Genomic DNA, 22,440 nt, shown 5'->3' on the forward strand with positions numbered 1-22,440 from the left:
TCTCTTGTCGACCAGCGCGGAAAGTTTGCGAGGAAATACCTATCCATGTTAATTAGGAACACATAGAATGGTACGCTTCTCAGAATAAAAATCCTCAGAAATAACCTAGCCTACGGTATTTCCGAGGTAACCTCCGTCGTTCCTCTCTGCAGCGTCCAATTTTTTTTTTTTTGAGTTTCTGAAGTATTATTTGGTTATCGTTATGGCACCGCTATAAAACCGGCCGGCCGCCGCTGTATTGCTCTTCATCGCTCAGGTGCCCCGACCGTCTGTCTTGGCTACTTCATGTATCAAGCAGGACCAACACACCTGTGAGAGGTTTTCCACTCAGGGCTTGAGGACGCCTGCCGTTTCATTTTAACTGGTGTTCCGACCTCTAATACTATAGGCAATCATTCATTACGCAGTTCTGATAGTAAAGACATTCTGTCGTCTTTCATGCAATAAGCAGTACCAACTATTTACTAGGTGCATGTGACAATGTCAGTTTTCTTCAAACATTCATATATACGATGTACCACCTATTAATGATACCTAATTCCAGTTGTAAAACATGGCAAAGTATGGAGATGAGTGCTTGTAAGGTGCAAAACTATAGCCACCTTACAATTTAAACGATGTGAATGTGTCGAGCAGTACATCTTAATGCTGTTCAGAAAACTACGGGTTTGTTTTTCGTACTCACCCGCGTTAACTTACATTTTCCCACATTGAGAGCAAGCTGTCATTCATCATACCAACTAGAAACTTTATCTACGTCATCTTCTGTCTTCCTACAGGCACTTGGTCCTATCACACTTCCTTGACGCTTTCCAGCCAAAGTCCTTATCTCTGATGAACAGTCGCCGTGGAGGACCACATACCGAGTTCTATAACTTCAAAAGTCTTCGCGCCACCCACATGTCTGTGAACTTATTCCATATGCTCGTACCTTCGTTAACAGCCTGAAATGGGGCACCGTGACAAATGAGTTCTGAAAATCTCGAAAATGGAACCTGTCTGTTCTCCTTCATCCATAGTTCGCAGCATATCATGTGAGAAAAGGTCAAGCTGAGTTTCGCATGAGCGATGAAAGTATCTGGCTTCCCATTAACACCCCAGTCATGCTCTATATGTGACAAATCTGGTGGCACCAGAGCCCAGTCAAATATCTATACATTTCTTAAGACACCTGTTATATTAACTGGAATTTGGTGTCTTGTTTTAACCTGCTCGAATATGATGTCACTTGGTATAAAGGTTACCCTATTTACGAAGCATTTGTCAGCAAAGTTTACCATTCTTTCCATAGACTGGCGAATATTCCGTCTCCCTGCAACAAAAATCAAGTTAGTACGATAGTCACATTCAGTAGCTTCACACACCATAATTCTAGTGGGTGGAGAGATGTGAGTCTTTAGAATCGCTCTTCCTTCGGCCTTCCAGCAGGCTTCGTAGGGCGCTTACTGTCCCGATTATTTCTGGCTCTGTATCGTGCAAGTCCCTGTCGTTTTGCCACGCTATTGCCCTGAGAGAATCCCACCACCGCTCGTCCTGTAGTCATTGCGGTACAACAAGCTATCCGTGTGGGGTCAGTATGATTCTTCCACGTCCCTCATTCTGATGATTCGGCCCCTTTCAGAGTCCGAAATATGGCGATGAGCTACATCTGCACATTCTCTGGGTGTGTTGTATAAAATTTCCACCTGAAAGTTACAATAACTTAAGACACACCCAATAGCCATCATACGAGCTATTATATACTCAAGTTATTCTCGATCTGCAACAATGTCAAGCTATTCTCGATCTGTAACAATGCCTTTTCTTTTGCACTGGAAGTAATCTCACATAAAATTGAAATTATGATCAACATATCCCATATCCCACAGACATAGAAATACTGGAGTATCAGTTTCGTAGTGCTCAGCCAAGGCGTCCATGCTGCAACACTTTCTATAAAATTCTACAAATGTCTCGCGAATAACTAAAATCCCAATATGAATTGGCGCTTTCGAAAAAATCAACTACAGTACCTCAGGTGATAGTTCTGTACTACACAAAATCCATATTTACTGCAGTACAGTTCTGATTAAACAACACTGCGAGAGACGCGCGGAATGGATGAAGAGGTATGGGAAGGAAGGATATCAGGAAGCAAAATAAGTTAAAATGTGCTCCAAAACTGGACAAAGTTAGTTAAAAACTAATATGTACCAGTGGATGAAATTACAGGTCGAGTAAGAAACGATACTCCTTTGCAGTGAGCTTTTACATGAAATCTATGTGCAGACAAATCTGTTATTGTTTCATCTCCCCTTTTGCTATTCACACTGAAGTGATATCACAGGACAGCAATACATCACATTTGTTACTGTTAGTGCATAAAATACAATTTATCCTTTTGTTCTGTAAACGATGTAGCGCTGTTTCCATCCAGCTTGTAACACTGTCGGGTGTGATGAAGGAAGACCTCTGTTTCCATTTTGCGTCTTTTCGCTAAGTATTAAATTAATGATATCAGGAAGATTACTTTTTAAGTGTATTTATGGGGTTATTGGCTATCAGTTGTGTGATTAACAACAAGTTTGTATGAAATTACAGTCTCCTTTGCAATTAAATTTGGTATGTACAAGAATGTTCATACGCATTTCACTTGTTGTTTTCAAATGCATCGTCGCCTAACAGTTTTTAGCAAACACAATTTTTCTAACCTGACAAATTTTCTGCTTTTCTGTCATTCGAGTTGGTTATTACGTTCTAAAACATCTCAGTGCCATACACGGAGTAAACGCTATTTTTATGCAAAACGTCACAGAAAATCATTGCCGCAGTGGTACAGATTCACTCAGAAAGGAATCTTGCACGATGCATCAGAGAAAGTGATTAAATGTAGTAATATTTAAGTGAAAAATGCGTGTTAAAAACGCAACATTCACCTAAGTACAAGGAGACACGCCGAAAACTGTTTCTTAATGTGGAAAACACTGCGCTAAAGCACATTTGTCTATTAGGATCAGTCTATAATAGCTGCGGTATGTTCATTTATTTTCGTGCATCACAGCCAAGTCTTTAACTTTTAATAATATCTAGTATCAGATGAGTGTGGTTAGTGTTGCGCATTGCCGTCTACTGAACAGAAGACAAGCTTGCTGAGTAAAATACAGCTATGTGACTGGATCGAAGAATTCCTAAGACGCAGCTCACAGCGAATCACAATTAATGAAATGTTCAAGCATGCAAGCAGCTTCGGGGTACCGCAGAAGAATGTTATGGCACAATTGCCGTTAACAGCATACATTACCTTATCAGAAGTATCAAGACAGCCGTGTATTATGCAGAAATGACCACTAGATGTCACAGGAGGCGAACCTGCAAGTATAAAATGAGCCGGGGAGTATAGTTTTGTTATAACAGAAGCGGTAACAGCAGAATGGGTTGTTCAACAGATCTCAGTGACTTGGAACGTGGACTAGTGATCTGATGTCACCTGAGTAAAAATCCGCCAGTAACGTTTCAGTCCTCTAGAGCTGCAGAGAGTAAGATGTGACTGTGAAGGAGGAGGAGGAGGAGGACATTCGTATTTAGCGTCCTGTCTGTGGAGTGACGGTTTAATAGTAATAATAGTAATATAATCAGTCATAAGTAATAGGAGAAAATATTTCAAATATGGGAATATTGTTCGATGTCTTCTACGAGAGCCTGGAAATTATTATTGTGGTCAGCCAGAAAGCGATGGAGAACGTATTGACCATAGTTCCCAGTCTGCAAGACCACATTCTTGTCCAGCTCACTGAAAGAAATATTTTTATTCTCTATTTGCTCAGCCGTATCACAACTATGATTATAAATGAGGATTTTGAGTTCTAATGTATAGATATATTTGGCAAAGTTTCACGCGATCATCATTGTACTACTCATTATGTTAATAATGACAATAAATCTCTCTATCCTAAAGAGCACAATGAGCAGTTCAGAGGCGACCTCTGCTGTAAGTTCCTATTAAATTGTCTTTCACCCTGACTTCTGATAATCAAAATAATTGCTCGCCACAAAAATGGAAAATAAGTCACCACTCACCACACAGATTAGTTAATCTTACGGGCGGCACACTAACAGTTAATTTTGCGAAATCTAAGCGATCCAGATGGTGTACAGTCTTCGCGAGTGCACTTTCTGTTATTACTGAAAATATGCGTTTAGTAACAGCCTGTATCTGACGTCATCCGAGGCAGAGCGTACTCCGGCGTTTGACTGACGCGGATCTTACAGTAGCTGCGTGTGGAGTGAAGCATAGTCTTGCCTCTCGAGCTGTATTTATATATGTGGCGCAGCAAACGGCCAAGGGAACACCTGCTGTCATCCGGCGCATGCCCACGAATCAGCTTCTAAACGGCCGCTTTCTCGAACATATCATATTTTATAACACTCTTGATGATTAACTTAGAATCTTCTCAATTTTTGTATGCATGTAGTTACGTTAGTTAAAATCACAGAAGAAGTTTTAGCTCGCCTGCATTTAAACTTTGGTGTCTAGAATTTTCAGAACAGAGCTGACAGTAGTATCTGACCTCTCGACTACAACTTTAAGAGACCTTGTATTTGTTATTATTTGAATCCAAGCCTTGAAACTTGTTACAGCTCTATTATTTAATAGGTTTCTTCACGTGGTACAATCAAAACTTGCTAGCATTCATATAAGAGATACTTAATCAACTGCAAATAAGGAGGTTTTAGTTCCAAATTAAGTTTTCTGCAAATTACTCGAAAACTATTAGAGGTAGCTCAGTGGGATTACAATTTTTCTGGACAAAGTATTTCTTTAATTACGTTGAGACTTGTATCAGTTAATTAGACATACATCTGCACATTATGACCAATTTCCGGGTTTCTAGTTTATAACGCCACTTATTTTTTTCTGAAAATGATGTTTTTTGGGAAAAATACTGACCTGATCATTCTGAGATTTGACAGTTTACAAATTAATACAGTAAAGCACATGCTAACAAATTTTGTGAAAACAATTTTAACCTTTAATTCCATTCTTCAATTATGGTGCAATAGCTGTGTGCCACGCACAGACAAGTTCTAGTGACGTGGCACTTCTAGCTGTGGACTGGCGTAAATCCCGGCATACTCGCTCACCTGTGTATCTCTCAAATGGTACAGCGCTTGTTTCGCCACACGTCGACAGCAAGGTCATTCTAGACGGAGCACAGACTCAGAGTAGGGAAATCGCCCATGATCCATCAAAGGACCCATGCCGGCATTTACCTGAAGCGATTTACGGTTAAAAAATGGCTCTAAGCACTATGGGACTTAACATCTGAGGTTATCAGTTCCCTAGACATAGAACTGCTTAAACCCAACTAACCTAAGGACATCACACACAACCATTCCCGAGGCTGGATTCGAACCCGCGACCGAAGCAGCAGCGCAGTTCCGGACTGAAGCGCCTAGTACCGCTCGGTCACAGCGGCCGGCTTGCCTCTTCTGAACGCAGTTATTTAACGCTGTAAAAATGTTCGTACCCTGCCGCATTTAGCGTTTATCTTAAGCACAATAAGGGGCCACACCGTGGCCACGAGAAACCATCATACCGTAACAACAACTCTTCCACTGTTGGCACTACACATGATGGCAGCTAACGTTCTCCGGACATTCAGAGCCATTTGAACCATTTTGAAAAGCAGAGGAAAGCTTCGGAGCCGGTGATTGCTTGCATCAGCATGACGGATCACCCTATCATAAAGCCGCATCTGTGAGGCAATGGTTTGTGGACAATAACATCTGCGAAATGGACTTGCCTGTCCAGGATCCCAAAATGAACCCAATGGAACACCCTTGGGTTAAGTTACAACATCTACTTCTCTATAGACCCCCAACTTAAACACAACTACCTTCTCTAATCTCGGCACTTGAGGGAAGAAAGCGCTGTCATGCCACCATAGCCCTTCAGGTGCGGCACTGAAAATGTCCCCAGCTGAGTTCAAGCCATCATGAATGTGATGGTTAGACGCACACCATATTGAAGTCCAGCAGTAGGTGTCCGGCCGGATAAGATTGATCAGATACGTAGTGAATAGCGCCGAAAGCACCCTGAGGCTGTTCAGGGGTGTACCTGTTGTGTACAGAGACCTAACAAAGCCACAAAATTTTAGCGAAAGACAAGAAGACTGGACGGCTATCCTAGTGGACTGTAATCTAAATTTACTTTATTTTTAGTTAGGCTATATGGGCATGAAGCAATTTGTTTGTGCCGTCATTATTATCTCTGTCTAACCTTTGGCACTTGTTAAGAGGAAATTTTTCCTCTTGCCGTATACTGAAATTGCTGTGCTAGGATTCTGTTTATTTATTCCCTATGGCCCGACTATAAACTATCATTCATGATCTCTGAAATTAATAAGTTAAGAAATGCAACGTATAGCGCTAGTCGCACCTTGAAACATATCCGTAACCAAAATTCAGCTATCGGCAATTAATCTGATTTACTTTCATTTAACTTTGAAGGTACTCATTTCTCTTATGGGGCTATGTTTATTTGTATCATCCGATTAGTAAAGACGGAATTAGAAACTGTCATGTGCAACACGTAATTAGTATAAATGAACTTCTTTTACCGTATCAAACAACACTCCATCTGAATTTGAACTATACGCGCTTTAAACAACATTATTTCTTAAATGGAAACACGTAAACTTAAGTTATATGGAATTGTAGCAAATGAAATTCACTTAAGTCGTCTCTTACCTATGAGTTACCCTTTGGTCACACTATTAGGAAGGCAAGAGGGCAAACCATCTCAGAACAATACAACATTTTTATGCAATGACAGATGTGTACCTCTAAAGCACCTGCGTGCTACCGACAAGACTAAGTGCGCTAGCGTACGACATGAGAAAGCTCTGCATCAGAGATGCCGCAAGGTAGATTATTTACGTGAGGCCGTGAAGCGGGTGGGAAAGGTTGAATTCAAGAGCAGCAAACACATGTTCAGAGGGGCGGCTTTCGTTACGATAAATAAAGTAAAATGTTTTTTCTCTGGAGCTAATGACCCAGCAGACAGGGGTACACTATGCACTTTTGGTGGGAACACTCAATACTGCTATCTTTCAGACAAAATCCGCATACTGATATACATACGTGGCTGAAGGCCGTTGTAATTCTGATACTGAAATCGAAACAGGTGGATAGTAAATGAAAGCTATGGACACAGGCACCACGTGGATCTGTGCCAAGCACATGGCTATTTCTCCACCACAAAGAAACAAATTCAAAAATACACAAAATTTACATAAAACTAATATCAGAATGTTCCAAATTACTTTAAATACGCCTTAGGACATTGATGGCTGTCTCGTTTAAGACACTGCCTGCCATTCACACACGCTTGGGCAACAGTATGCATCTACCAAGAACCACAATGACAATCAATCGAACACTCAAATTAATCGACTAAATTATTATCCTGACCGTTACTGCTTTCTTTCGGAGGTCGCACCGACACGTAGCACGAGGACAAGCAACAAAGAAAGTGCCGCGAATTCTTCCAAAAATTAAATAAAAATGTATGTTATTTTTCATGAACGTTCGCTACCATTGACCATTTTCAAACATATTTATTTTCCGCAGTTTGTGCGCCTAGCAGAAATGGTGCGAACTGGTGGCATTACAAAGAAAACTACTTCAAAATTTACCTCCATTCCACAAAATTATGTTGCAAAGAAATATATTCACACGGTTTCATAAATACCACTATTTAACACTCTGAAGCTCATCCTGTAAGTTGCAAGACTGACGGTCAGCACTAGAGAAGGGTGACACAGAAAAACGGGAACATTTCCACAATACAATAAAACTAGAAGTCATGAAAGAAATAAATCGCATTCATAGTAATTGGAACCTTACAATTATGCTAGTAACGAAACTCTGATGGTATTTATCATTTTCATAAAACTACGTCGTTTAGATGGCGTCCTCTTGAACGAATGCATTCGTGAAATCTGCTGTTGAGAATCCTCATTGACTGCTGCAACATCTCAGCTGGGATACTGTGAACTGCATCCCGAATTCTCTGTTTTAACTCATCCAGGGTTCTTGGTCGAGTCGTGTAGACTTTGCTCTTTAGGTAGCCCCACAAACGGATAAATCTGGCGATCTAGGGGCCAGGGATTGTTACCGAATCGTGAGATCACATGGTTGCCAAACAATTCTCCACAAATGCCATTGATTGCCGTGTGATGTCGCTCCGCCCTGTTGAAACCAGGCTTCTTGAAATTTCGGAATGTTGTTCAATGCAGGTGTAGCGAAATTTTGTAACATCTCTACGTAACGATCGGCATTGCCAGTTATTATGCTTTCCTGTTCATTTTTGAAAAAATACGGCCCGATAATCCCATGTGACGAAACATCAGCCATACTGTCACTGTACTAGCGTGTACAGGGCCCTCATGAACGTCACTAGAATTTGTGTTTTCCCAGCATTGGTAATTGTGTTTATTCACATAACCTGTGAGATGAAAATGTGTCTCATCCTACATCCACAACTTGTTTAGAAATTCATCGTCATTGTTTATTTTTGTTATCATTTGTTGACATAATCCTAATCGTAACCGGTAATCGTTGTCCTTCAATTGTTGCACCATCTGTAGTTTGTACGGATGAAATTTTAAATCAAGATGAAGAATTTTGCGAACACACTCCCGGGACATTCCAACCACTGCTGCTTGCTTACGAATTGAACCCGGTGGGCTCCGTATGACACACTCGCGTGCAACATCAACGTTCGCTGGTGAACGCACACTTCTTGGTCGTCCTGTTGGTTTCGTCTTGAGGGCAGATCTATACTCCTCAAAGTTATTAATCCAAAATTTTATGCGTATTTTGAAGGAATGGCATCATAACATCCTAAATTATAAAAACGTCGAAACTCCCTCTGCGCTGCTACCAAACCATCACTGCTTTTATAAAATAATTTTATGGCTAACGCCGTTCCACTGATCCATGATTACTGAAATGGCGCACTGTTTACTCGCTGTCACGAACCCGCAGTGCTGCCACCTGCCCATGGCCGCCACGACACATTTCAAACATTCCCGTTATTCTGTATCAGCCTGTAGAAAGACAGTTGCAACTGCCACTAACTCATCATCTTATTCCATCAAAATAATTTCATCGACATATGACACTTCACTCACCAAATAACCCTATATGACACATCGCGAGTGCCATCCACAATGATGCAACCGGAACTTAGCTACAGCACATCTCTCCAGCTCGATTCCACTAGCAGCAGTGCCGGGATATGGCTGCTTTCCGAGGATAACGATCCCTTATTCAAACCGCTGGTCTTTCGTTCTTTGCCCTCTACTGTCGTCCGAATCGATCTTTCTACGGTCCCCTGAAACAAACCCTGTACTTAGCGTTCTCATGTTATGTTTTGACAGGCTAACTGCTTTCTGACTAAGTTTGCGTTAGTCCTTCATCTACCTACATCCCATTACATTCTCATATCGTGTGTCACACCCACTATGTGAGGTATAGATAGGACGAGTAAGTGTGACACACAGGAGTACTTATCTAAATAAAACACAGTGGTGCACGTTATCGTGTCCATTGACTGACGTTTATGATTACAAGAGAAGAAGCATTAGATTACTGTAAACGTTACCTAATTTACATTCTGATATCATTCGCATCTCGACAATGATGATGAAGAGTACTAGCAGTACCCTTTGAAGACCTGAAGAGGACTCACACATGGTGCACGAATTGGCATAAACAAATATAACGTATTTCATATAAATATGTGCAAATGTCTATTAAGTGTTTGATTATGCGCTTTTCGACCAATCATAGTGAGAGTCACCTTCCTTAAACATCTTCGACTATACGTACAGCGTGATTTTAAATGGAACTGCGTCGTGCAACTAATTGTACATAACCAAGACAGCTTCATTCGTAAAATCCTCAGCAAGTATACTCCTCTCCCGGAAATCCTCGTTCTACGGCTAATAGAGTATTGGTCCTAAATCTGGGACACTTACCATGCAGGACTGACAGAAGGACAAGACAAGATTCGAAGAAGAGAAGAGTGGTGCATTTCATCACGGTTTCGTTTAGTAAACGGGAAAGGTCGAACAGACACTGATCCTGGGGGCTGGGGGAGAGGGGGGGGGGGGGGTCAAAGCGGGATATCTGCCCCGGGCGCCACAAATTCATATTCTCGAAGAAAAAGATTTAGCACAAAGCGCCTAGCATCCAGCGCACGTTGGTCCATCGATTATTCATATGATTTTAAAACGCATCCCAGTCATTTTTTGTACATTTTTCTTTGAACATTTTTGAATTAATTTTAACTTCATTTCTGAACGAATCCTAACTTGAGTGACGTCTCTGGCAGGGGAATCCCCGTCGCATCTAGAAATAAAAAACTATCATGTAGACAAAAATGAACGGGGCTCTACGAGCTGAGCCGAATAAACCGGAATGGACGAATGTCAATCTATGTTTGTTTATGTGGCTGATTGGGCGTTGGAATGATGTGCGTTGTTACATTTATTAGCGAAATCCATAGATTCAGTTTACCAGAGAGGAAATAAACGACTAACAGCAATAACAGATAAGAAAGATTACATATTATCTTCAAATGAAATTTTGACATAATTTTTTTTTTGCCGAGTTGCTACATTACCAGTTGTGCAGTCCCCGGTTTGCAGCCGCTTTAAGTTCTATTCTCGGAATATGGCGGAAAACGCATTGTACAAAAACGTAATAACTTCGAACCGGAGAATAAACGTGGGACCACTGTACCTATGATTCTGGCAGGGTTAGTGAAGTTAACTGGAGGATAAGTTTTGACTGTGGCAGAAATAGTTACAGAATTAGTGATGACAAGATTCTTTATTACAACGAGCAAGGACAAGAAATGGGGACATCACACAAATTGTATGGAAGGACATTACGATTCCAAATTTATATAAAACTTTCATACTACTACTTTACTACTTTTCGATCTCACGCTTGAGAACCTGCAGATTATGACTGAAAAGTGAAACTATTTCCTAACATAAAACTTTTTGCTTGCAATAGGCCTGATAGGCATTTAAATATTGATATTTTGCGAGTTATGTTGTGTCATGTTATTCATGTAAAATGAATATAAAAATGACCATTTGTGCCAAAACAATCTTGCTTATTTGGTGTGCGCTACGATTGCTGCAATATTAGAAAGGTCTATTTCCATTTCTCTGACAAAATACATTTCATCGAATCGAGAAACCACGCCAGTCTTGGGTACTATTCATAGAAACAGCTTTTCCAGTATAGGACAACATTTTGATTTCTCATGTAGCAAAACGTTTGACGAGCTTTGATGAGGTAATAGATTTTTTCGCAGAAAGGAAAGCACGCCGTGTAAAGCAATTGCAGCAAGAGAGAAAAAAATGCTGGGACCTTAAGACTGAAGAAATGTGAACTGTCCTGCTTTTCTCTTGTTTTTACTGGTTTTATGTTTTCTATATTTAATTTTATGTCATACAAAAGAGAAAGTTATTAGCTCACAGGCAATAAAGAGTGCAGACTTTATGAAGAGTTCTTATTCTCCCGGCCACAAACAATCCTACTCACTATTAATTACGAGATTTTTTAAGGCGGTAGGATGTCAAACCGGCCGACTGGGAGTAGGAGAGGCACCACAGGACACTGTACTTTTCACTGTCCTGAGTATAAGTTTGATGGCTTCCATTACAAAATATACACGTTTGAATTCTACAGAGCGAAATACAGTGACGTGCTATAGAAGAATACTGTGTGAAGAGGCGTGGCACTTCACTTTGGTACACTTACGACCGAATAACATGACTTACGTTTCCTCAGACATATATGGTTTATATATCATACTGTTCAGAAATACACCCTATCTTAAACGGTAGAGACAGAGGGGGGGGGGGGGGGGGGTGGAGGTCACCACTATCAAGTTTTTGCCCCGGTTTGGAAATATCGTAGATCCGAGGCTGTGCTTAAGGGTGTGATTAGTGTTGAACTTACAAGAGTATACGGTCTTGGAAGAGTCAGACAGTTTGTTTTGAAAGTAGACGAACTATTGCCACTCTTTGTTTTTCTTTCTTATTAATCTTTCTTTCATTGTGCCAGTTTTGATACCACAGCCGTATTCCCGAGAAATTTTGTATGAAAATAGCACATAAAGAGTGAGTTACATCATAAACAAAAATATTATACTGCCATCAATTTATGGAACAGACAACGGAACAATAATCTCTGCAAAGAATTAAATGTAATTTAGATGTCAAATAACTACAATCAAATAGTTCTGCTTCGTCATAGGGATGAAATGTGTACAGGCTGCGTAAAATAAAACTGGTCTGGAAAATATTTCATCCACCTTAAGATAGGCAACCCAGTTTATACCGCCGGCCGCGGTGGTCTCGCGGTTCTAGGCGCGCAGTCCGGAACCGTGCGACTGCTACGGTCGCAGGTTCGAATCCTGCCTCGGGCATGGATGTGTGTGATGTCCTTAGGTTAGTTAGGTTTAAGTAGTTCTAAGTTCTAGGGGACTGATGACCACAGCAGTTTAGTCCCATAGTGCTCAGAGCCATTTGAACCAGTTTATACCTTCTACACTTGTGTCGGATGACATATGTTGGGCTGCCTATCTCAAAGTGAATGAAATATTTTACAGGCTACTTGCCCACTGTGTATAACACACATGTAGGTAGAAAAACTGGCAGAAAGGAATAGTAATAATATGCCCGCTAGCGCGTACATTCACACACATACACTCACAACACCCAAAGAACCAAATTTTGTTGTTCAGAGCACTAGTTACCCCGGGACATCCGTTTGAGGCAACCTTAAAAACTGTAGAGTGACACATGTGAAAGATGGAGCGGAGGTGCTCCCTGCCGCCGTTGGGTAAGCAGCTGCAGCAGCAAGTCGTATAGCCCTAGCTTACTTATTTGTTAGATAGTTTAATTAATTTTTTGCGTGTTTCTGGGTACTTGCATTGTTTAATTCATATATTTCGGGCGTATTACAGTATTTGACAGTTGTAGCATCGCGCTTTAGTGTTTACTTCGTAGATTCTTATTTAAATTGCGTGTGAGTTTCATATAGGAGGTGCAATTTCGAGTTTTAGTTACTGTAATCGTAAATTCAGCAGATTGTAGCGCAGTCGTTAGGCATTTGTACAAGTTAGTTGATACATTCTTTGCGTGTTCCGCTTGCGTTATCTAGGCACGGACTCGTGTTTCGGTAACTGTTGTTAAACATCGATTAGAATGGACAGGGACTGCGATTGCTGTGTTCGGATGAGGGCTGACTTGGCATCCCTTCGCTCACAGCTGCAATCGGCGCTGACTTCGGTCGCGCAGCTTGAGGCTGTTGCCAATGGGCACCACTGTGGGGAGCCGGACTTGGGTATCACGGGGATGTCAACCTCGTCCCGTCTGTCCCCAGATCGGTCTGCCGCTGTGGTTGCCCCGGTTGCTGCCCGCAGTGGGGCTGAGCCCTCGCCTGTGGTTGATTGGGAGGTCGTTCCAAGGCGTGGCAGGCAGCGAAAGGCGTCCCCGGAGGCTGATCAGAAAGCCTCCCCGGTGCGTCTGACAAACCGGTTTCAGGCACTGTCTCTGGCTGAGCCAGATGCAGCTGCCTGCCCTGTTTCAGAGGATCATTCTCAGCCTTCCAGGTCCGGGCAATCGCAGAGGGTGGGCTTACTGGTAGTTGGGAGCTCCAATGTTAGGCGCGTAATGGGGCCCCTTAGGGATACAGCGGCTAAGGAGGGGAAGAAATCCAGTGTGCACTCCGTGTGCATTCCGGGAGGAGTCATTCCTGATGTGGAAAGGGTCCTTCCGGATGCTATGAAGAGCACAGGGTGCAGCCAGCTGCAGGTGGTGGCACATGTCGGCACTAATGACGTGTGTCGCTTTGGATCTGAGGAAATTCTCTCTGGATTCCGGCGGCTATCTGATTTGGTGAAGGTTGCCGGTCTTGCTTACGAGATGAAGGCAGAGCTCACCATCTGCAGCATCGTTGACAGAACCGACTGCGGATCTTTGGTGCAGAGCCGGGTGGAGGGTCTGAATCAGAGGCTCAGACGGTTTTGCGACCGTATTGGCTGCAGATTCCTAGACTTGCGCCATAGGGTGGTGGGGTTTCGGGTTCCGCTGAATAGGTCGGGAGTTCACTACACTCAGCTGGCGGCTACAAGGGTAGCGGAGGCTGTGTGGCGTGGACTGGGCGGTTTTTTAGGTTAGAAGGCCTCGGGAAAGTGCGGGATGGGCTGCAATGTCAAAGGGTGCTTGGCAATTACAGGACGTGCTTGGATCAAGGAACGGTCGGAATTTTAGTTGTAAATTGTTGTAGTTGCGCTGGAAAAGTCCCTGAGCTTCAAGCGCTAATAGATAGCACACAAGCTGATATCGTTATAGGTACAGAAAGCTGGCTAAAGCGTGAAATAAGTTCTGCAGAAATTTTTACGAAGTCTCAGACGGTGTTCAGGAAAGATAGATTAGGCAGAATTGGTGGTGGAGTGTTTGTGTCTGTCAGTAGTGGTTTATCTTGTAGTGAAGTCGAAGTAGATACTCCGTGCGAATTGGTATGGGTGGAGGTTATACTTAACAGACGAACTAAGTTAATAATTGGCTCCTTCTATCGACCCCCAGACTCCGATGATATAGTTGCAGAACAGTTCAGAGAAAGTTTGAGTCTCGTAACAAATAAATACCCCATTCATACGGTTATAGTTGGTGGGGACTTCAACCTACCCTCGGTATGTTGGCAAAAATACTTGTTCAAAACCGGTGGTAGGCAGAAAGCGTCTTCCGAGATTGTCCTAAATGCATTCTCCGAAAATTATTTAGAGCAGTTAGTCCACGAACCCACGCGAATTGTAAATGGTTGCGAAAACACACTTGACCTCTTGGCCACAAACAATCCAGAGCTGATAGAGAGCATCATGACTGCTACAGGAATTAGTGATCACAAGGTCATTGTAGCTAGGCTCAATACCATTTCTTCCAAATCCATCAGAAACAAACGCAAAATAATTTTATTTAAAAAAGCGGATAAAGTGCCACTAGAAGCCTTCCTAAAAGACAATTTCCATTCCTTCCGAACTGACTATGCGAATGTAGACGAGATGTGGCTCAAATTCAAAGATATAGTAGCAACAGAAATTGAGATATTCATACCTCATAAATTGGTAAGAGATGGAACGGATCCCCCGTGGTACACAAAACAGGTCCGAACGCTGTTGCAGAGGCAACGGAAAAAGCATGCGAAGTTCAGAAGAACGCGAAATCCTGAAGATGGGCTAAAATTTACAGACGCGCGAAATTTGGCACGTACTTCGATGCGAGATGCCTTTAATAGGTTCCACAACGAAACATTGTCTCGAAATTTGGTAGAAAATCCGAAGAAATTCTGGTCGTATGTAAAGTACACAAGCGGCAAGACGCAGTCAATACCTTCGCTGCGCAGTGCCGATGGTACTGTTATCGACGACTGTGCCGCTAAAGCGGAGTTATTGAACGCAGTTTTCCGAAATTCCTTCACCAGAGAAGACGAATGGAATATTCCAGAATTTGAAACACGAACATCTGCTAGCATGAGTTTCTTAGAAGTAGATACCTTAGGGGTTGCGAAGCAACTCAAATCGCTTGATGCGGGCAAGTCTTCAGGTCCAGATTGTATACCGATTAGGTTCCTTTCAGATTACGCTGATACTATAGCTCCCTACTTAGCACTCATATACAACAGCTCGCTCACCGATAGATCTGTACCTACAGATTGGAAAATTGCGCAGGTCGCACCAGTGTTCAAGAAGGGTAGTAGGAGTAATCCATTTAACTACAGACCTATATCATTGACGTCGGTCTGCAGTAGGGTTTTGGAGCATATACTGTATTCAAACATTATGAATCACCTCGAAGGGAACGATCTATTGACACGTAATCAGCATGGCTTCAGAAAACATCGCTCTTGTGCAACGCAGCTAGCTCTTTATTCGCACGAAGTAATGGCCGCTATCAACAGGGGATCTCAAGTTGATTCCGTATTTCTAGATTTCCGGAAAGCTTTTGACACCGTTCCTCACAAGCGACTTCTAATCAAGCTGCGGAGCTATGGGGTATCGTCTCAGTTGTGCGACTGGATTCGTGATTTCCTGTCAGGAAGGTCGCAGTTCGTAGTAATAGACGGCAAATCATCGAGTAAAACTGAAGTGATATCAGGTGTTCCCCAGGGAAGCGTCCTGGGACCTCTACTGTTCCTGATCTATATAAATGACCTGGGTGACAATCTGAGCAGTTCTCTTAGACTGTTCGCAGATGATGCTGTAATTTACCGTCTAGTAAGGTCATCCGAAGACCAGTATCAGCTGCAAAGCGATTTAGAAAAGATTGCTGTATGGTATGTCAGGTGGCAGTTGACGCTAAATAACGAAAAGTGTGAGATGATCCACATGAGTTCCAAAAGAAATCCGTTGGAATTCGATTACTCGATAAATGGTACAATTCTCAAGGCTGTCAATTCAACTAAGTACCTGGGTGTTAAAATTACGAACAACTTCAGTTGGAAGGACCACATAGATAATATTGTCGGGAAGGCGAGCCAAAGGTTGCGCTTCATTGGCAGGACACTTAGAAGATGCAACAAGTCCACTAAAGAGACAGCTTACAGTACACTCGTTCGTCCTCTGTTAGAATATTGCTGCGCGGTGTGGGATTCTTACCAGGTGGGATTGACGGAGGACATCGAGAAGGTGCAAAGAAGGGCAGCTCGTTTTGTATTATCGCGTTATAGGGGAGAGAGTGTGGCAGATATGATACACGAGTTGGGATGGAAGTCATTACAGCATAGACGTTTTTCGTCGCGGCGAGACCTTTTTACGAAATTTCAGTCACCAACTTTCTCTTCCGAATGCGAAAATATTTTGTTGAGCCCAACCTACATAGGTAGGAATGATCATCAAAATAAAATAAGAGAAATCAGAGCTCGAACATAAAGGTTTAGGTGTTCGTTTTTCCCGCTCGCTGTTCGGGAGTGGAATAGTAGAGAGATAGTATGATTGTGGTTCGATGAACCCTCTGCCAAGCACTTAAATGTGAATTGCAGAGTAGTCATGTAGGTGTTGAAAACACTGAAGCACTAACACGACGACACACACACAGAACCGATAGTGATGATCTTCAGTCTGCAAATGTTCACTGGACGTATGCGAGTCTGGGGAGCTGCCAAAAGGGCAAAGGTGGGGGAGGAGGGGGAGGGGAGAGTGTAGATGCCAGAGGCAGGGGAGATGGGGAGGAGGGAAGAAGGTATGAGGGGGTAAGGGAAGCCCAGGGGTAGGAGGGGGGAGGAAGGGAGGAGGGAGGGAAGGGAGAGAGGGTGCCCTAAGGAAAAAACACAGGGTGTGGAAGGGGAGGATCAAAGTTGGTAGGAGGGGTAGATGGAGGGGATGAGGACATCATCAGGGAGGGGGAATTGGCGGAAGGGTGAGGGTATGGAGAGTGGAGAGATGGAGAGCAGGTGGGACGTGGGAATACAGGTGCGGCAGCAGACGGGGTGGGAGAGGATGGGTGAGACAAGTGGGTGAGGGGCCTCAAGTTTATGGGAGGTGTAGAGAATCCGTATCCATTTGAGGAAGAGGAATGGAATAAGGTCATACAGGATCCGCATAGGGGAGGGGAGACAGATGCGATAGGTGAGGCAGAGAGCATGGCGTTTTAGGATTTGGAGAGATTTGTAAAAGGTAGGAGGGTCGGAGATCCAGGCAGCGTGGGCGTAGCAGAGGATAGGGTGGATGAGGCTTTTATAGAAATGGAGGATGGTGGAGGGGTCCAGACGCCATGTGCAGCCAGAAAGGAGCATGAGGAATCGGAGTTGGGAGCATGCCTTGGCTTTGATTGTCTGGAGATGGGGGTCCAGGACAGGCGACGGTCAAGGCTGACGCCAAAGTACTTGAGGGTGGAGGTGAGGGCGCTAGGACGGCCATAAATGGTGATATAGAAATCAAGGAGACGGAAGGAAGGGGTGGTTTTACTTACAATGATCACCTGGATCTTGGAAGGATTGACCTTGAGCAACCACTGGTTGCACCAAGTGGTGAACCGGTCAAGATGGGATTGTAGAATGTTTTGGGAGCGTTTCAGGGTGGGGGCGAGGGCAAGGAAGGCGGTGTCATTGGCATACTATAGAAGGTGGACAGGGGGTGTAGGGGGCAGCATACCCGCCGTGTACAGAAGGTAGAGAAGTGGGAGAGGACAGAACCATGGGGCACACCGGTTGAGGGGTAGAAGGTGTAGGAATCCATGTTATGGATGGTGACATAGGAAGGACGTTGGAAAAGAAAGGAACCAATCAGACGGACGTAACTGATGGGAAAAAAATGTTCAAATATGTGTGAAATCTTATGGGACTTAACAGTTAAGGTCATCAGTCCCTAAGGTTACACACTACTTAACCTAAATTACCATAAGGACAAACACACACACCCATGCCCGAGGGAGGACTCGAACCTCCTGAGGGACCAGCTGCACAGTCCATGACTTCAGCACCTTAGACCGCTCAGCTAATCCCGCGCAATTGTTAGGAAGGGCGAAGGTTTGGAGCTTGAAGAGGAGACTGGAATGCCACAAACAGTCGTAAGCACGCTATATTGTCTTCGTGCAGAGGCTGCGGTGTCGGCCTAGGGAGGGGTCCATCGCCATACTATTGACTGACGTCGTCTCACAGCCTTCTCTGCTGTAACGTTCCTGGGCAACGATCCATCGCTTGACGTTACGCTGGAACGTGTACGACGAATTCTGAATACTGCAAAGTGGAAAGTGGACACTCAAAGATCACTGCTAACTACGAGCAAGGACGACGCGGATTGAAAGGTGGAGAACGGGAAGTGGTTTGAAGCATGCTTCGCAACGATGAACGGTTTGCGGGGATGGTTATCTAGTCTGACGAGGCGCAATTAAAACTAAGTGGTACTCTAAACCGCCAAAACTGCGTGTACTGGTTTCCTGAATGTCTTCAAGTTCACGAGGACAAGTCTGTTAATCTACCAGGAGTTAATGTGTGGTGTGATCTGTCACAGCGTTTGATGGCCCATTTTTCTTTGAAGGTACCGCAACCATTGAAGTGTATCTGCATATGCTCCGAACATCAGTTTTACCTGCCATCTGAGGGGTGTTTGGAAACCAAAGATTTTACCTACAACAAGATGGCGCTCCTCCTCTCTACTGCGGAGATGTCAGAGCCTACTTGGATGAAAAGCTTCCTGGACGATGGATAGGTCGAAGAGGAGCTGTTGAGTAACCATCACGGTCTCCAGACATTACACCTCGTGACTTCTGCCTAAGGGGGACCTTGAAAAACGAAGTTGATCAGCAGAAGCCAGCTGCACTGAGCGAGCTACGAAGAATCATCGAGGCGTCCTGTGCGGCTATCAGGCCAGCAACACTGACAACGGCAGTTCGGTCAACAGTTCAGCGGCATCGACGTTGTTTGGCTGCTGATGGGAGCCACTTTCAACCTGTGCAAGAATTGTAACGGTGTGTCATCTTGTTCCATTAATACTGACTGTCAAAGAGTGTTACGGAGATGCTTCGGGAACTCAAAAGAGGAAACCTGGAGGGAAGGCGACATTCTTTTCGATATACACTGATGAGGAAATTCAGAGAACCGGCATTTGAAGCTGACTTCCGAACAGTTCTACTACCGCCAACATAAATTGTACATAAGGACTACGAAGATAAGACACCAGAAATTAGGTTTCATGCGGGGGCATAATAACATTCCCTCGCTATTTTTTGTGAGTGGATCAGGAAAGGGAATTACAAGTAGTGGTACAGGGTACCCTCCGCTACACTTTTTTCTTGACTATTCTGTATGAATAAATTATTATTTAACAAAACTACAATATCAGATCCCAGTCAACTGCTTATTCTTGTAGACATCTGCCTGATTGTTGTATTGCACTACCAGCTCACAATCTGAGTCTTTTTTTTAAGGGGGGGGGGGGGGACGGATCGTAAATTTTTTCTCATCTAGCTACTTGTTGCCGCACTCTTGGACATATGACAGGGCAGCTTATCACTGAGTTAACTGGGCTCACAATTATAAAAGAACAGTAGAACGGTAGAAAACAATGTTATTTGTAGTTGGCATACTTTATACAGGCACACACATTCGATGGTTAAGAGCGAAAACAGTTCCAGGGTAAAGAATGCTTCCTGTCCGGGAGAATCGCAGTAGTAAAAGTGAGAAGCTTAACAACGTCATGGACATCAACAGGACCGACAATAATAAAACAAAACATTCTTGGGTGTTAAGCCGCGTCAAGTGGTTTACTGCTGACGAGCTTTCGGCAGAGATCTTCTCTGCCATTGTCAAGTGGATGACTGTCGTGTGGTTTTCATTACCGTGCTTATATAGACGCTCCGTCGTTCGTGACGTCGCTCGTGACGTCACTGGTGCTCGGTCCTGCACCATATATGGTAATGTTTTGGCCGCGCGACCGCCGGGCCCGCTTCAACTCCCCAACACCGGATCCCACGCTGTACTCAGCTGCAATCCACTGTCTCTATTGAAGGTGTTGTCAGAAATTCATACGTCTATGGCCTCGTTTATCATACTATCCTAGAAGCCATTGGTCCATTTGATAATAGACGTCTCATAGAATGCAATTCGTTGTCCGTTTTTCATAGCTTGTTCTGCTACAGCTGCTAGAGCACATGGTAACACCTTTCATGTTCTATGCGGCGCTGTTCAATAATGCGAACAGTCTAGCCTACATAAAACTACCCACATCCACAAGGTATGTTGTAAATTCCTGGCGTTCTGAGGCCTACATCGTCTTTCACAGATTTCATTAGTTGCCGGATCTTTGCCGGAGGCCTGAAGATTGTGTCTATTTTATGCCTCTTCAGGAGACGACTAATCTTCCCTGTTGTCGAACCACCAAACGGTAAGAATGCAACGTGCTTGGTGTCTTCTTCAAAGGTCTTCTTCATTTGAGGCTTGGATGACACTGCTTGTGAGATCTGTTCGTTGTTGTAACCGTTTTCCTTAAATACTTAGCCTAAGAGGCTCAATTCTCTCTGCACGTTTTCGGTGTCTGAGACGGTTTCAGCTCGATGTACTAAGGTCATCAGAACTGACTGTTTCTGTGCTGGATGATGGAAGCTGGCTTGCGGTAACGCTATAACCTAGAGACCCATAGGATTTACGGCGGACAAGCACGTCCAAGAACGGCAGGGAACCCTCCTTCTCTATTTCCATTGTGAAGTTGATGTGGTAATGGATGCTGTTCAGGTGCTCCAGGAACTCTTCTTCTTTTGTACATGTGGCCCAATGACGAAGTTATCGTCGACGTAGCGATAAAAACAGATCGGCTTTGCAGTAGCGGTGTTCAAGGCTATGTCTTTGAAATGCTCCATAAAGTAGTTGGCTACTACTGGAGCTAGTGGACGGGTCGTGGGTCGTGATTGGGTAGCTCAGTTGGTAGAGCACTTGGCCGCGAACGGCAAAGGTACCGAGTTCAAGTCTCGGTCTGCAACACAGTTTTGACCTGCCAGGAAGTTTCATATCCGCTGCAGAGTCAAAATCTCATTCTGGAAACATTCTTCAGGCTGTGGCGAAGCCATGTGTCTCCGTAGTATCCTTTCTTCCAGGAGTGCTAGTTCTGCAATGTTCGCAGGAGAGCTACTGTGAAGTTTGGAACGTAGGAGACGAGGTACTGGCAGAATCGAAGCTGTGAGGACAGGTCGTGCGTTATGCTTGGGTAGCTCAGTTAGTAGGGTACTTGCCCGCGAAAGGCAAAGATCCCGAGTTGGAGTCTCGGTCCGACACCCAGTTTTAATCTGTCAGGGAGTTTGAATGATAAAACAAGGAGGGAGGTGAGCCGGCCTACCTTGACGGTGGCGTAGGACCCAGAGCCGATGCTCCTGCCGACGGTGTAGCCGTGCCGCTCCAGCACTGTGCCCCGGACGCCGCCCACCACGTCATGTGGCTCAGGGTCCGCCGCTGGCGCTTCTGCGGCCGCATCTGTGAACCGAAACATCGTCACAGACCAGTTCTACAGCTCTGCTAATAACCAAACAAAACTGGGACCACGCTGTCTCGTGGGGAATTCGAAGCATCGAGCACTGCTCGAAAAATGTTCAAATAAGTGTGAAATCTTATGGAACTTAACTGCGAAGGTCGTCAGTCTCTAAGCGTACACACTACCTAACCTAAATTATTCTAAGGACAAACACAGACATCCATGCCTCAAGGAGGACTCGAACCTCCGCCGGGACCAGCCGCACAGTCCATGACAGCAGCGTCTGAGACCGCTCGGCTAATTCCACGCGGCCGCACTGTTCGAGGGAGAAAAAATAGCACTTTCTGTCGAGGATGCAAAAATCCCCGACTCATACTGAACGTCCACATATGTCTCAGTTTAGCCAGTAG

General features: G+C 44.0%; 1 protein-coding gene across 1 annotated transcript in view; it reads right to left on the bottom strand.

Annotated features, from left to right (window-relative positions):
• LOC126278748 (testis-specific serine/threonine-protein kinase 4-like) overlaps nucleotides 1-22,048 on the bottom strand; it is a 120,069-nt gene extending 98,021 nt beyond the window's left edge. The window contains exon 1 of the mRNA XM_049979024.1: nucleotides 21,899-22,048. Coding sequence (XP_049834981.1) covers nucleotides 21,899-22,048 — 150 coding nt within the window. The remainder of the gene's footprint in view (nucleotides 1-21,898) is intronic.
• Between the last annotated feature and the right edge of the window lie 392 nt (nucleotides 22,049-22,440).

This window comes from Schistocerca gregaria, chromosome 6 (genome assembly GCF_023897955.1).
Source record: "Schistocerca gregaria isolate iqSchGreg1 chromosome 6, iqSchGreg1.2, whole genome shotgun sequence".
NCBI lineage: Eukaryota > Metazoa > Arthropoda > Insecta > Orthoptera > Acrididae > Schistocerca > Schistocerca gregaria.